The 14,184-nt window shown below is 37.2% G+C and overlaps 3 protein-coding genes, 1 non-coding gene and 1 pseudogene across 5 annotated transcripts; 1 reads left to right on the top strand and 4 right to left on the bottom strand.

Moving 5' to 3' along the window:
* Positions 1-295: 295 nt before the first annotated feature.
* On the bottom strand, positions 296-1,727 carry LOC117131969 (F-box protein At4g00893-like). The gene is made up of 2 exons (XM_033285232.1): positions 1,622-1,727; positions 296-753 (listed from the first exon to the last, which is right to left on the bottom strand). Exons 1-2 carry the CDS (start codon positions 1,725-1,727, stop codon positions 296-298), a joined length of 564 nt encoding a protein of 187 aa, XP_033141123.1.
* A 95-nt stretch (positions 1,728-1,822) lies between these two features.
* Positions 1,823-3,076, bottom strand: LOC103853585 (annotated as a pseudogene).
* Positions 3,077-5,896: 2,820 nt separating this feature from the next.
* On the top strand, positions 5,897-8,857 carry LOC103853507 (plant UBX domain-containing protein 8). Of its 2 annotated transcripts, none has more exons than XM_009130414.2 (10): positions 5,897-6,425; positions 6,500-6,561; positions 6,638-6,887; positions 6,964-7,059; positions 7,134-7,255; positions 7,368-7,551; positions 7,676-7,996; positions 8,140-8,283; positions 8,371-8,427; positions 8,558-8,857. In XM_009130414.2, the coding sequence occupies exons 3-10, from the start codon at positions 6,669-6,671 to the stop codon at positions 8,663-8,665; spliced, it is 1,251 nt and encodes a 416-aa protein (XP_009128662.1). In that variant the 5' UTR covers positions 5,897-6,425; positions 6,500-6,561; positions 6,638-6,668; the 3' UTR covers positions 8,666-8,857. The 2 variants fall into 2 exon arrangements, with proteins under 2 accessions (XP_009128662.1, XP_009128661.1); XM_009130413.3 differs by having other exon boundaries at positions 5,898-6,266.
* LOC103853509 lies at positions 8,471-10,921 on the bottom strand. Its single transcript, XM_009130415.3, has one exon. It carries the CDS (start codon positions 9,443-9,445, stop codon positions 9,098-9,100), a length of 348 nt encoding a protein of 115 aa, XP_009128663.1. The 5' UTR covers positions 9,446-10,921; the 3' UTR covers positions 8,471-9,097.
* Positions 10,922-12,941: 2,020 nt separating this feature from the next.
* LOC117132259 lies at positions 12,942-13,047 on the bottom strand. The gene has a single exon (XR_004455819.1). It is a non-coding gene; the product is annotated as a small nucleolar RNA R71 (small nucleolar RNA).
* Between the last annotated feature and the right edge of the window lie 1,137 nt (positions 13,048-14,184).

Genomic DNA, 14,184 nt, shown 5'->3' with positions numbered 1-14,184 from the left:
AACGACCAAGGCTGTGTTAGGTTTTTCTTTTACTGTTTAAAAAGTGTCTTTGTTGATTTCATGTTGTTCCTTGTTTCTTTTTGTCATTATGAATATATTCAATAGAGTGTGCGACTTTCAAATTTATCACAAGTGTTCTTTTTTTTCTTCTTTTTTTTTTGCTAAAATTGTCACAAGTGTTCTCTTAGGATCAGAAATAGAAGAAGCTAAAACTAAAAAACAATGGTAGTGGGGGAATAAAGGCTACTTGTCTATCTGAAGAGATATAAAACTAATCAATCTTCTTGCAAAGCTCTCACAAATAGTCAAAAACGTTACTCGGCGGAACAATCCAGAGGCTCTTGTGACAAGGGATAAGTTCTAACCAGTTAAGACTTGCATTAGGCGGATTATACCTGCTTTTATCAAAAAAGTTGGATACACATCGCTTGCGCTTGTCACCAAACCATGGGAAGCAGAGGTTGTTCCTCATCAATGGGATATTACTTCTCAACTCAGAGTTATAAGAACTGAAGAAGGTTGTGAAACCATCAAGCTCAGTACTAGTCACCTCCTCCCATTGCAAAGAGACTAGTTTAAACACTAGTGGCTTCTCCTTACTGCATGCAAACATGAGAAAGAGCTCTCCTTTTCTCTCTGCCAAGAAAGTTTCTCTCTTGTCCCATTCACCTCGTAGTTGATGATACACATATGCATCTTGATGACGAAACCATGTCCGGGAAGATGGGTGAAAGGAATACAAGTAGCCTCCTCCTATGGTAAAGCAATAAAATTGTTCATTCAGTAGACAATTTTGCTATGCCTATAAAACGGTAAAACAGTAGGAAAGGCCTCGGTGGTCCACTCAGTTGCTCCAGGATGGCATGTGCTGATAACTATCCTTCTCTCTTGAACTGATGTAACGAAGTCTAACGCTACCAAAACACAGTTATCCGATGTTGGAGGACTAGAGAACGCGACTGCCTGCAATGGCAACGAAAATGTGCAAACGCTCTATTTGCCTCTGCCATTCTATGAGTTTCTTCCTTTTTGAGAACTTAGGCAAGCTTACGAGCTCCCGAGAAAACGGGTTGAAGAAAAACATGTCCTTGGAGCTAGAAGTGTACATAAGTAACCAACCGTCTTTTATGTAACACACGGCTGATTCAGCCAGCTCTGGCAGATGCAAAGTGTACAATTTCGATCGTACCGGATCACGTAGTTCAAACAAACTGCAACGATTATCAAAGCACATAAGCCAAGGATGCTTTTCCTCTAGTAGAAATTAAGTGCAGCTTCACACCATGACTTGCAAACAGCTGATGCACATATGTTGTCTTTTAAGACAAGACGAGACATTATTACTTCCAAGAGAATTGATGGAAGATTTAAGATACTCGTATTTATTGCCTCTTCCTCACTCTTAGATTTAGTTCTACAAAACAACAATCATATGAATCAGCCTCAAAGAAGCAAAAGTGAATGCTGTTATGTGTCATTGGTCAAACCTCACACTGACACAAAAAGAAAAACAAAGAATACAATTTCCTAGAGAAAGATGGTAAAAACATATTCCAATGAACTTGTCAAATCCACTACAACTGAATATTATAGGCTGTAGAACTGCTTGAGAATGACGAACCTTTTACTGGCGACGGTGGTTGAAGATGGAGACGGTGACGCCATGGCCAGAACGGAGGTGGCGGCAATGGTGGATGACTAAGAGCATCATTATCCATGATACCCATTAAGGGTCTCTTAACCAATTTTTATTAGTATTTAAGGAGTTTATTAGGCTAAGAGACTTTGTTAAGAAATTTCTACTTTTATATCCTCCATTGCAAGTCTCTAATTTTAGAGTTCTTAAAAAAAATTGTGTATTTCTCTTAACATCAATAATTTTGTAGATGATCTTTTTGTGTTACAAGTTACGTTACAGAAACTGGATTTGGATGGAGAAACAATGTAGTAAAAAAGGAGAAGAAGGTTCTGAAGCATACTAATTGAAATGTTGCCTTAGTTGCATCTCGGTTTCACTTTTCCAAGAAGCGTGAGAGGATTGTCCTCTCATTCTTTTGCTCTTCTCTTTATCTTTGATCGCAGAGCCTCTCTTCTTGGCGTCCTGAGTCCGGTAACGGCCGGTCACCACAAACCGGGCATACCATCACTCTCGCGCTTGTATATGTTTTCAGCACTCCACATTGCAGACACATCCTAAAGTCATGAAAAGAAAACACTAATGAAGCTCGGATGTGATAATAGGAAAGAATATGATGAAGAGACTTAATTTATACCTTAAGAGATCTGCAGCTTCTTCTGCATTAGGATTGGTTGCATCGAAATCGTTTCTTACTCTCTCATGGATCCCTACTAGTTGAGGTTTTGCTTCCACGACAACACCTACAAAACCAGCTGAAACAGTCAGTGCTTAACCGAGAAAACCAAACTAGATAGAGACAACAAACTCAGTTCCTGGTTTGCTATTTCACCATACGTATGCTTTAAGGTGTACCCAAACAAGCTACTAAATCAACCTTTCACATCTATTTTCATGTTATCCCTCTATGATCCATCCAGTGAACCTACTAAACATGGGGATGTGAATGGCACTGGTGGGGTACCTTTAGGTTTAGCTTTCTTCTTTTTTCGGGTAAGACGCTTAGCGTGCTCAGCATCTCTAGCTGTAGCTTCTTCATCAGCTTCTATACAGTTGTTTAGAAACTCAGGTGGCCCTGATATCTACACATAGAAGCAACACTATAAGCTTTCTCTGGTAACACAACCAGTTCACACACTTGAAAATGGGAATCTATAACTCTAGGGTTCTTTGCGTCTCATCTTATTCATTAATGTGCGGACGATTATTTATTTCGCTATAAACTCGGGCTTCAAAAGTTATCTTCTTTTAAAACTAAAAGTGATTGTTTTTTTTTTTGGTAGGAACTAAAAGTGATCGTTACCTTTAATGAATATCTCTTACTTATTAATGAAGAAACATTTTGAAAAAGAAACCTTGGAAAAAGAAAAAATTTACAAGGATGCCATACTTAGATGGCAGTTCCACATTCTCTCTCAGCCAACATATTAAACTATTCATAGTTTCTTAGAGTATTTATAAAAAATGCTATTCCCATCCAAATATATCGTGCTCTTAAACTTCCCACATTACCTTATAATAAAATTTCTAACTTACGTCACTCTCTTCTCACTAAGACATAAACAATAGATTTAATAATATTTTATCTTCCCACGTTACCTTATAATAAAATTATTTTAACTTGATAATTGAAATTCAAAACGTGAAGTGGTTGCCAACCAAGAAATTAATACATATGTTCGTAGCCAGAGAGTTTATTATATTAAGAAATTAATACATAGTAAGTTTGTTTCAGTTTTGTTTATGATGCTTTTTGCAATGTTTTCATTCCATATTATTTAATATACTTCGTTTGGCTTTTATATTATGAGTTACTAGGAAGACGGACCTAAATACATTTTGGGAAAATCCCGTGTCCAACACAATAAATTACAAAGTACGAATTTTGGAACTAACATTTGAGTTTAGTCAGAGATAGAGAGATTAACGAGGTCAAATATTATAACATCGATCTGTGACTCAGTATCTGTCGGAGAAGCTAATTAGCTATTCATCGTCTCGGGGATGTCGAAGACGGTTACCGGCGCAGAATGATTAACTTCAAGGAGAACGAAGCAGACTTCGAAGATAATAATTTCATATACATGAACCGTTTGTGTAAGTTTTGCTACTGGAATTCTTTGATCGTCGATTAGAAATCAAACATGGTGAACCCTAACCCCCTTTTTGAAATCTCGATGGCAAGAGAAAAGAGTTCTAATGTTATGATTTTTATTATCGGTTTGTTAGGTTGTATTTCAAAAAAAAGAAGTAATTAGATTAAAATTGATAATTAATAATGATCCATTAGCATATATGATTTAGATAAGCCCATCAATATAAGAATTAAAATGTCTCAACAAAATCCAAAAGAAGCCCATCGACAATGGAGTAATACTATTCTACCAAATATTTATGATCCGATCGGGCACTCTCTCTCTGCGCTGTAAGGTCCACATCATTTATATAAATACAATACACTTATTATTTCTTTACTATATTTTTGGTTTTGTCGTATATCTTATGCATTCTAAGCAAAATTCTTGAAATATTTAAAAAACCTATGGAAAATAGCAATATTATCCAATATATATGTAATATTATAAAATTTAAAAATTAAAACTCATCCCGCGCAGGGCGCGGGTCTCATCCTAGTTATATATGTATATAAACTATTATAGAATTAACATTACCATTAACCTATGTAACCATAACATTAGAGAATTTTATGTATGTTGTATCCTTACCCGAAAATAAGAATTTTAATCATAAAATTACAAAATTTAAAATAGAAAATGCATAATTAAATAATAATCAGTAAAAAGTAAAAAACTTGTAATCAAATTAACATTATAATTTTGAATACTATATTATTACAGTAGATAATTATTTACTATATTATATTTTAATGAAAATCTTTGTCATATAAATATTTAATGGTGAGTTTTTCTTGAGTTGTAGGTTCACCAACTAATAACAGTTTACCATCTCATATTCATTGTTCTAAAAAAAAATAATAATAAAAATTTGTTAAATCATAATATGTTTTTTAAATAAAATAAATAAAAAATAGAACTAGCTGTCAAAAAAAAGATTTTTTTTAACATTGTTACAAAACCATAAATCCTAAACACTAGATCCTAAATTCTTGGATAAACCCTAAATCCTTGGATAAATTCTAAAATGTTGGGTAAATCTTAAGGTTTAGGGTCTAGGATTTATAGTTTTGCTGACGGCGTTTAGAGTTTAGTTTTTAGGATTTAGTGTTTAGTGTTTATGATTTAGGGTTTAGGATTTACCCAAGGGGTTAAGGTTTAGTGTTAAGGATTTATGGTTTACTATTTAGGATTTATGGTTTACTGTTTTGCTGACGGTATTAACAATGTTTAAAAAAATTCCTTCTTTTGGGCAGCAACTACTATTATTTTTTTTTTTAAACATAATATAGTTCTTATTATAATTTTTATTTTATTTTAAAACATATCTCAAAATAGTCTTTAAAATGATCAAAATAGACTCTTTTAATTTAAATTGAAATATATTTCTTACATTTTTAAGAACTCATTCTACAAAATGGGTAGATCCTTTACTGAAAAGTAAACTAAAAAGAAAGAAAATCTGTTGTACATAAAAGTCAGATTAAACTGAAAGGAAATAATAATTTTGAAACTTTTATTTTAATATTTATTTATCATGTAGTTGTAGATAATTGTATACTTTTATGTATACCTTTTATATGTTTAATGACTATTATATTTTGTTACTATTTTGTGATAAACCTATAACTAATCCTATTTAGGATATTATCTGATTTTAATTTGAATACTATACATTTCAAATATCATAAAAGTATATTTTCACTATTTATTTTAGTATTGTGAACGCAGATTATTATGAAAAAAAAGAATAATTAAGATCTTAAAATTGAAATACTTGTAAAGTATCCGTAATTTTCGAGTCCGGATTTGAATTCGAGTATTTAAGATCTGAAAATGATATGAAACACCCAAACTCCATCAAACTTAGTCGATGTTTGTCATAAATATCTAAAATTTTACAAAATAACTTAAATTAAACTATTAATAATTAAAATAAAACATTTTTGAAATCTAAATTTTACATTTAAGCTTATATAACTAAAAAAATGTTACAAAATAATAATAAATATTGTTAACAAAAAATATTTCAACTAAATAATAAAATAATATATATAAAATACAAACAAAAAATCATAGTTTCTGATATACCTTTTTTTCTTATGTCGGGTACATATCGATTTTTTTTTCGAATCGGATCTATTCGAGTTTGTTTTTTGGGGGTCTGGATCTATCCGGATTGATTCCTTTCGGTTCTGTTTTATTCGGATAAAAGAATTTTGGACCGAAAGATATTTGTAAATTTTCTGTTAGGTTTCGAATGGAATAGTTTTAGGTGGTTCCTGTTAGGATTTGGGTTTTGGGATTGAGGTTAAAATGCGCGGGCCTAGTCACCTATGCTCTTCCATCCCATCGAGAAGGAAAACAATAAGAAGGAACATCAATCAATCATTAAGAAAAGTTGGACTCTAATGGCAACACCGAATCAGGAAGCAATCGACACTTTCATTAGCATCACGGGGGCCTCAGTATCCGTCGCCGTTCAGAAGCTCCAGGTTATTATTGTTTCCATGTTTTTAGATGCTCTATGTGTTGTCTGCTTTATTGGAATTTCTAGAGTAGCCAAATTGAAAGTTCGTGAGACACGATCATCGGCTATTGATCTCTGATTGATTTTCAGAATGTTAGGTCATTGGATTGGATGATCTGATTGAGTTAAAGTTCAAAATTGATATGTATAGATATGTGATTGAGTAGTATATCTAATTGATTGATATTGAAAATGCAGGAGAATAGTGGTGATCTTAGTCAAGCTGTGAATGCATATTACAGCGAGGGATGTCAAAATTCGTATGCCATCCATTCCAATCTCACTATTTTTATCATCTCTTTCTTCTGAAAATTTATAATTTTCTTCTTTGTGCAGAGTACCAGTGAACATCCCTCTAGACAATGCAATGGAAATAGATGATGTGATTCCGGCTCCTCTAGTGATACCTATAGAGGTTAGGGATAGCACTGGGCCATCAGATGATGCTCCTAGTCCTATTATTAATGATGATGATGATGTTCCAACAAGAACAAGTAGCCAAGTTATACCTGCACCCAATAATATTCAAGATTACAATGATATTGAAGAAGAGATGATCCAAGCTGCCATTGAGGCCTCAAAAAAGGTAAGCTTTTCCAAAGAGAATGACCTGTATTTTTGTTTCTTTCTTGGCTTATTATTATTATTTTTTTTTTATATAGGTGTTAAGTAATCATTTGCCCATTGAGAGGCCGCCGTCTTCGTCTCACATGGGAGATGGTGATGACATAGCAAAAGCTGTCACAATGTCATTGAAGGTCTGTGGTTGTCTCGTTTTTTGCTTCATCTTCCCTTTGGATCTATTTTCTTAACATAACATAAGTGAGTGCAGTCAGGGGAGGAAGAAGTTTTGCGCAATCAAGGAGGGTTTAACGCCTCAACCTCGGAAACAGGAGCGTCTGAAACGGCTGCTGCTCAAGGACCTGAACGTAGTACCCAAGCCCTGAATGGAAGGTTTGTTGCTTCTTTTCTGTTCTGCTTTTTACTACTTTGTTATCTCTGACCTTAATATCTCCCCCTTGTCGAAAACTGAGGCCTAACAAATTGTATTTTGTGTATTGTCTAGATTGGCTGCACCTAGCTCACCATTTGAGGATCACTCTGATGATGAGGAACCTCTTGTTAGACACAGGCCAATACGTGTGGCATCTGGATCTCTGGCCCAACCTGATGCTGATCGTTCCCGGAGCACGAGTCCTGAAGGAGATAATCAAGCGGACAATGGCAATAGAAATAGGTTTCCTTCTGAGGTATCAACAAAATCTGTTTTTGCTTCTTGCACTGGGACAAGACTAGTTAGTACACATGCATTACTTTTAGCGCTTAGAATCCTAGAGTAGCTAGTACTGATACTCTTATTTGTATATGCTCAAGTGGGGAGGCATTTCGTCTGAGGAACATGATGAAGCTGTCATGCTCGAGGCAGCCATGTTTGGTGGAATTCCCGAAACTGGATATAATCATCTTCCCTTCTTACTTCCTCAGCAGAGGGCACCACCACGTCCACCTTCACCTTCACTGACAGCTCAGAGGTTGATACGCGAACAGCAGGATGATGAGTATCTTGCATCCCTGCAAGCGGACCGAGATAGAGAACTACAATCCGTTAGAGATGCTGAGGCACGTCAGTTAGAGGAAGAAACTGCTAGACAGGCTTTTCTGGAGGAAGCTCAAAGAAAACACGAGGAGGAACAGGTACGTACCTCTTTCTAAGGCCTCGTTGAAACAAGTTCCTTGATTTTGGATTTTGACTGAAAACTATATAGACAAGATCAGCTAAACCAAATGCACATTAGTGAACGATTATCGTATTTTCCTCTGAATGTTGTTGCATGCAGGAGCTAGAGAGGCAACTAGATGCAAAAGAAGCTTCTCTACCTAAGGAACCACATGCAGACGAAGAGAATGCTATTACTCTTCTAGTCAGGATGCCAGACGGAACTAGACATGGCCGCCGATTCCTTAGATCCGACAAACTCCAAGTGAAAAAATAATCCAATTTTCACTTTGTTATTGCATTCACTCAAAAACCAGAGACCTAAATAACTGTTTTTATTTTTATTTTGCAGTCTCTGTTCGACTTCATAGACATAGCCAGAGTGGTGAAACCCAAGACTTACAGACTGGTAAAACATCTGCATCTTTATCAATAAAATCTCTCTTCATTACTAATGCGTAAAGATAGTGTAAAGCCAAATACGCTATGCTTGTCCGGGTGTTGTCCTTGGTCTAAGTTTTGGTGTGGTGATGAAACAGGTGAGACCTTACCCTCGTCATGCGTTTGGGGATGGGGAAAGTGAGTCCACTCTGAACCATCTTGGTTTGAGCAGCAAACAAGAAGCATTGTTCCTTGAGCTCATCTGAGCACAAAATATACTCCACCCTCCTCTTACATTCGTCTTCCGTCTTTCATGTTATTTTTTCATCTTTCTTTCTATAAAAGAAAAACAAATTTGTTGGGTGTTATCATAAAGTATTCGTACAATCGTCGTTTTAGGCGTTTCACTTGTACATACGTTACATTGCCTGCAGAAAAAAAAAAGTCCAAACTGAGAACATGCGTAAACAGATAAGAACAAGGGTGAGATAAACCAGGACAAGTGTTACATATTAAAATATCATCTCTATTTAACCCATTCTCTGTCTTCCTCAGCCATGCAACTTTGTTATAGTAACCAATCAATTTGATACAAACATGTTCAAAATTTTGAACTAGACAACAAGAATTGGTAACAAAATTTGTTATCAGAAATTAAACCCTAGTCTTTATACTCTCTCCAAGGAAAACCCTTTTCTTCAACTACTTGCAGCAAGCACACCCTTCAAGTGATTAAGAAGGGACTTCGACTCTGATCTGATTTTAGGGTTACCGTTAGTGGCGAGGAATCGAAGAGAGCGCAAGGCATCTGTTTTGACGATAACCCGAGGAGTCAACGGCAAGCTTCGCATCATTCTGAGAACTTCGACGCATCGTATGGCTTCAGGAGAGACGACGTGAAACCCTTTGTCTCTTGCGATATGAGCGGCCCTTGTAGCGACGCTGATCAGTACTTCAAGGTCTTTACTTTTCACGGTTCTTCTTTTTCTGCTTCGTCTCTTGACATCTTTCGTAAGTTGAGGAGGAAGATCATCGGAAATAGCCATTGTTTCTTCAGAGACAATTTAAAAGATAGAAAGAGAGAGAATGCGGATTGGTGCGAGTGAGAGGAGTCTGAGATTGTTTATATAGACGATAAAGGTTTTACCAATTTCCTTTTTCTGTTCTGCTCAACGAAGACAAGTAGCTTGCGGAGCAAGTGTCGAAAAGCCCATTAAACTAACAATACTAGCCCATTTATCACATGTCGTTTTGTGAAATCGCAGTCGGTGATGCGAGTAGTGCTTTTGTTTTGAAACCAGACCCGGTTGAATCACCCAGAAAAAAATCGGTTTGGATTTTGTGAAAACTCCAATATTTAAAAACCCACAAAAACCCAAAATTTGATACCGGTTGAACCAATAAATAACTTTTATTTCTTTTTTTTTTAAGTTTTTAATTATGTTTTTAGATTATGTTTTATATTTTAAATTTCTAATTAAGAAATTAGGTGCTGATAAAAAAAAAGGTTAGGTTTTTTCTTTTTAGTTTTATATTTGTGATTTTTAGATTTTGATGAAGATTTCACTATGCCACCTAAAGAAAATAAAGTGAATGATGGCAGAGAGAACCAAAATTAGTTGATGTGATTTGTGTTAGTTTATTTTCGTTATTGACAATTTATTACAGTGATTTTTTACTTTTGGTTTATTTTGTATTTGAATTTTAATTTAGGGGAATTGCCACTAATACCACTTTCCTAATACCACTTTTCAACTTTACACTTTTCAATTTTATCATTAAAATTTTAATAGGTAAAAGACTATTGTACCCTAACTAATCAAAAGAAATGGAGAACCCATCATCGTCTCCAACCTGGCCAACGCCTCCGCTTATGAGTCCGTCGCCACCGAATTGAGCTCGATGCTCATCGAGAATCGTCAATTCGCCATTGTTATATTCACCTCCATAGCTGTTCTCATCGGCTGCATCGTCATGCTCGTCTGGTGAAGATCCGATGGCTCCGGCAGCTCGTAACGTGTCGAGCAGCTTAAGCCTTTGGTGATCAAACGCCTCCTCTTACGAGTTCGCCGCCGCATATTGACATTTTCGATTCGCCTCAGCTCATGTCTTCGCCTGCTCAGGTGAACTCATCCCTTCCAATTCCAATCCCTAGATGATGGATACCTAGGCTATTTAATGGATCGTCAAGTATTAAGCCTTAACTTCGTTATGTTCTTGAGTTTGGAAGTTTAATGGTGATGTATTCAAAATTGACTTGAGCAAAACTATGATTTATTGAGTTTTATAGTTGACACATCAATTGATTCATTGTTTCATCATATCTGTTGGTTTGTGATATACCTTGGATTTGACCCGTTCTCATCCATGGTATATAGGTGTTTTACTATATATATATCTATGTTTTCTACTCTTCTAGGTATGTTTTCAGGTTCAAGTGCATTTCGGAGTAAAGCTATGACTTTGGAGCATTTTGGAGCTTAAAGGACATTTCACCCAAGCTGACCACGTAGAGGTCGACGAGAGGAAGATTAATCGATCGATGCGCATCAGTGCTATCGATCGATACCAGGAGATGCCTCGACAGATGAAAATTAATATCGATCAATGTACACAAGTACCATCGATCGATGTCGAGACATCAGACACGCGACATTTGGACTCAGCAGATTTAAAACCCAAGGCCAAGCCAAATTACCCAAATGCCCAGACAAGTTTTTAACCTAGTAGATTATATACTGTCTAAGTGTTTTGACGGCAAAAGAAGTTTTTAGACCTAGTTTTGTTACAACTTTCATTTGGAGAGAGAGAGAAGAGAGTTTTGGAGAGAAGATCACTTGTGATTGGAACTCTTTGTTTTCATTTCTTTTCATCTATACTATGAGTTTCTATTTCTCTATTGTTATGAATTGCTTTGCTATGTCGGAGTAGTTCAATTATTAGATCCAGGGTTCAGATAGGTTTGTGGGATTAGCCTCAAACTATAGATCTGCCTTGTTGTGATATTCATGATAGATTTGTATTCATTGCTTGTTTTCGCCTTGCTAACTAGAACTTGATCATAGGATTGCATACTCAAGCACCCTTGTTATCCCATCCTGGCATCTATCTATCATATTAGGACTCCTAGAGACGGCTAACCGCCAATTTAGTATCTTAATAGGGCATATCATACTCGCGCATAGGCATGGCTAGAACCCGTCGATCGATGTCATCAACTGACTATCGATCGACGTTGGCAAAGGTGTATCGGTCGACGTCTTAATAGACCATCGATCGACACTCTCTCGTTGTCGACATACTAACCGTTGAGACACGAGATCTAGTATGTTAACCAGTGAAACATGCGACAGCTGATCACTGAGTTAAGCGATTGAGCTCTATATATCATGCATGCAACAATTAGGCATCTATAGGTATTATAATCTCCAACACCTGAATAGTGGCCCTGCATCTAATATCATTTCCAACCAAGTTACATTTATTATTTACTCGCTTGTTACTATTTCTATTTCATTTAAACATTTGCAACCTTTAGAATTAATAAACACTAGATTTAATTGTTTCCTAGCTCCTTGTGGATTCGATCCCTAAGTACAACATCTGAACCTCTTTTGATGAGAGTAACACTCCTTAGGGTAATTTGAGTGGTATCAAATTTGGCGCCATTGCTGGGGAGCTTTTATCGCCATTAGATTTAGTTTTATTGATTCTTATTCTTTTCTCTACCCCCTTTCTAATAATTTTTTTCTTGTCTTTTCAGGTGCATGCCCAGCGGTACCAGAAGCAATAAGGAGAAAGACTTTCTGTTCTCAGACGATCCTGCTCATTTGGAACGCACCATCCGTAGAGGTCAACGTGCCACATCGCTCGACGCAACAACTTCGTCGTCGATCGATACGCACAACCAACCGTTGACCGACACCAGACCATCATCGTCAATCGATCCCAATCGTTCGACAATGATCGATACTACACCGCGTATGTCGATCGATACCGTGTCGTCAAAAATGGTAAAAATTATTATTCTAATACAGGACGAGAACGGAAACCTGTATGACCAGACCGGTCATCTGCGTAATGCAACATGTCAAAAAATAGATGCTCAGGGGACTGTAATCCCTGATGCTGATGCTACAGGAGCTGCTCAACCTGTAGATGAGGACGCTCGATCGAAACCACTGGCCGACTACAATCGCCCAGATGAGTACTATTCCAACAGATCAGCTATTCGACTTCTGGAGATCCAGAAGCAGAATTTCGAGTTGAAGCCTCAATACTACACTCTCGTGTCGCATATACCCTACTCTGGGTTACCGCACGAGCATCCTATGGACCATCTGGAACGGTTCGAGGATCTAATCGCTGCTATTCGGATGGAAGGAGTCCCCGAAGATTACCTGCTGTGCAAGCTCTTCAGATACACGCTGAATGGAGAAGCGATGCACTGGCTTAGGCAGCAACCAATAGGATCTTTAACATCCTGGGCCGACATCAAGAATGCTTTCTTACGAAACTTCTTCGATGAGGCGCGCGCTGAAGAACTTCGGAACAAAATTTCCACATTCTCGCAGAAGGCTGGAGACTCCTTCAAAGATGTGTGGATTTGATTTAGGTTCTTCCAGCGAGACTGTCCACACCACGGATTTAACGAAGTGCAGCTGCTAAGCACTTTCTTCCGAGGTCTCGCCTTACAGTATCAAATGGCTCTTGATACGGCGAGTGAAGGAAACTTCACTACTCGGAATCCGTTGGAAGCTGTGAGACTTATCGAAAACCTTGCTAACAGCAACAACACCAAAAACACTGACTCTAAACGGAAGAAGTCTGTAGCCTCTGTCGGGAAGAAACAGATGGACGAAGTAAGAGCTAAGTTAGATGTGGTGCACGAGCTTCTTAGGAAGCAAGTCTGTTCAGCTGAAGAAGAAGTAGCAGATACGGAAGGAGAAGAAAATGTGAACTACATCGAAGGTACCGGATTCCAGAAATTTGGAAACCAGGGCGGAAACAAAAACTTCTTTGGAAATGGTCAAAGAAGTAACCAAAGTTCACAATTTCAAAAACCCTTCAACAACAGCAAAAACTACTCGAACTCTTACTACCAAAATCCACCACCCTCGACTCAGGAAAGCGAGATATAAGAAATGCTTGATCGAGTACTGTTGGGATAACAACAAATCACCGTGGATTTCAACGGTAAAATAGTCCGCCTACAACAATCTGAACACCAAAATCGAGACCTTAGGGACTCAGATGAGAAAACTTGAAACCCAAGTAATTCAGACGGGCGAGACTAAAAAAGGGGCAAGAAGCTTTCTCTAGAGAGGCAGAAGCCAACAAAGGGAAACACCACGTAAATGCCATCATAGATGATGATTTCTGGCAAGTGGTGAGAAATGAAAAGCTTGAGGAAGGAGACTTTGAAGTCGAAAGCTCCATGAGTCTCCGCAGCTCTCAATGGTGTCGACCGATGTCGATGAACTCGCATCGATCGACAGACCATGATTGTGGGAACCGAAATTCGCACTGTCGATTTCCGTTTAAATAAGGAAACTAAGAAAACCCTAGTTTCCCAGAGGACCCGGATATCTGTTAATTACCACACGTCAAGCAATCAGAACACGAGAATAACAACGATAAAAATAAGAAATCGAAAAGAGAGCAAAGTAGATCTTATTCCGAATCTGCGTATGAGCGTTACAACAAGGTATAAGCCTGGGCTCGAGAGCTGTCGGCGAGATTCCTAGTTCTAGCAACCCTAAGACGGCTAAACCTAATTGAGTCG

This window comes from Brassica rapa, chromosome A02, assembly GCF_000309985.2.
Source record: "Brassica rapa cultivar Chiifu-401-42 chromosome A02, CAAS_Brap_v3.01, whole genome shotgun sequence".
Taxonomy (NCBI): Eukaryota; Viridiplantae; Streptophyta; class Magnoliopsida; order Brassicales; family Brassicaceae; genus Brassica; species Brassica rapa.
Note: the sequence above shows the minus strand (reverse complement) of the source record. Positions and strands in the feature narration are given on the sequence as shown.

Coding starts and splice junctions, on each gene's coding strand:
- LOC117131969 (XM_033285232.1), bottom strand. CDS start 1,727: ATGGGTATCATGGATAATGATGCTCTTAGTCATCCACCATTGCCGCCA. Junction 754..1,621: donor ACCACCGTCGCCAGTAAAAG/GTTCGTCATTCT, acceptor GCTTTACCATAG/GAGGAGGCTACTTGTATTCC.
- LOC103853507 (XM_009130413.3), top strand. CDS start 6,108: ATGCTCTTCCATCCCATCGAGAAGGAAAACAATAAGAAGGAACATCAA. Junction 7,256..7,367: donor ACCCAAGCCCTGAATGGAAG/GTTTGTTGCTTC, acceptor TGTATTGTCTAG/ATTGGCTGCACCTAGCTCAC. Junction 8,284..8,370: donor TTAGATCCGACAAACTCCAA/GTGAAAAAATAA, acceptor TTTATTTTGCAG/TCTCTGTTCGACTTCATAGA.
- LOC103853509 (XM_009130415.3), bottom strand. CDS start 9,445: ATGGCTATTTCCGATGATCTTCCTCCTCAACTTACGAAAGATGTCAAG.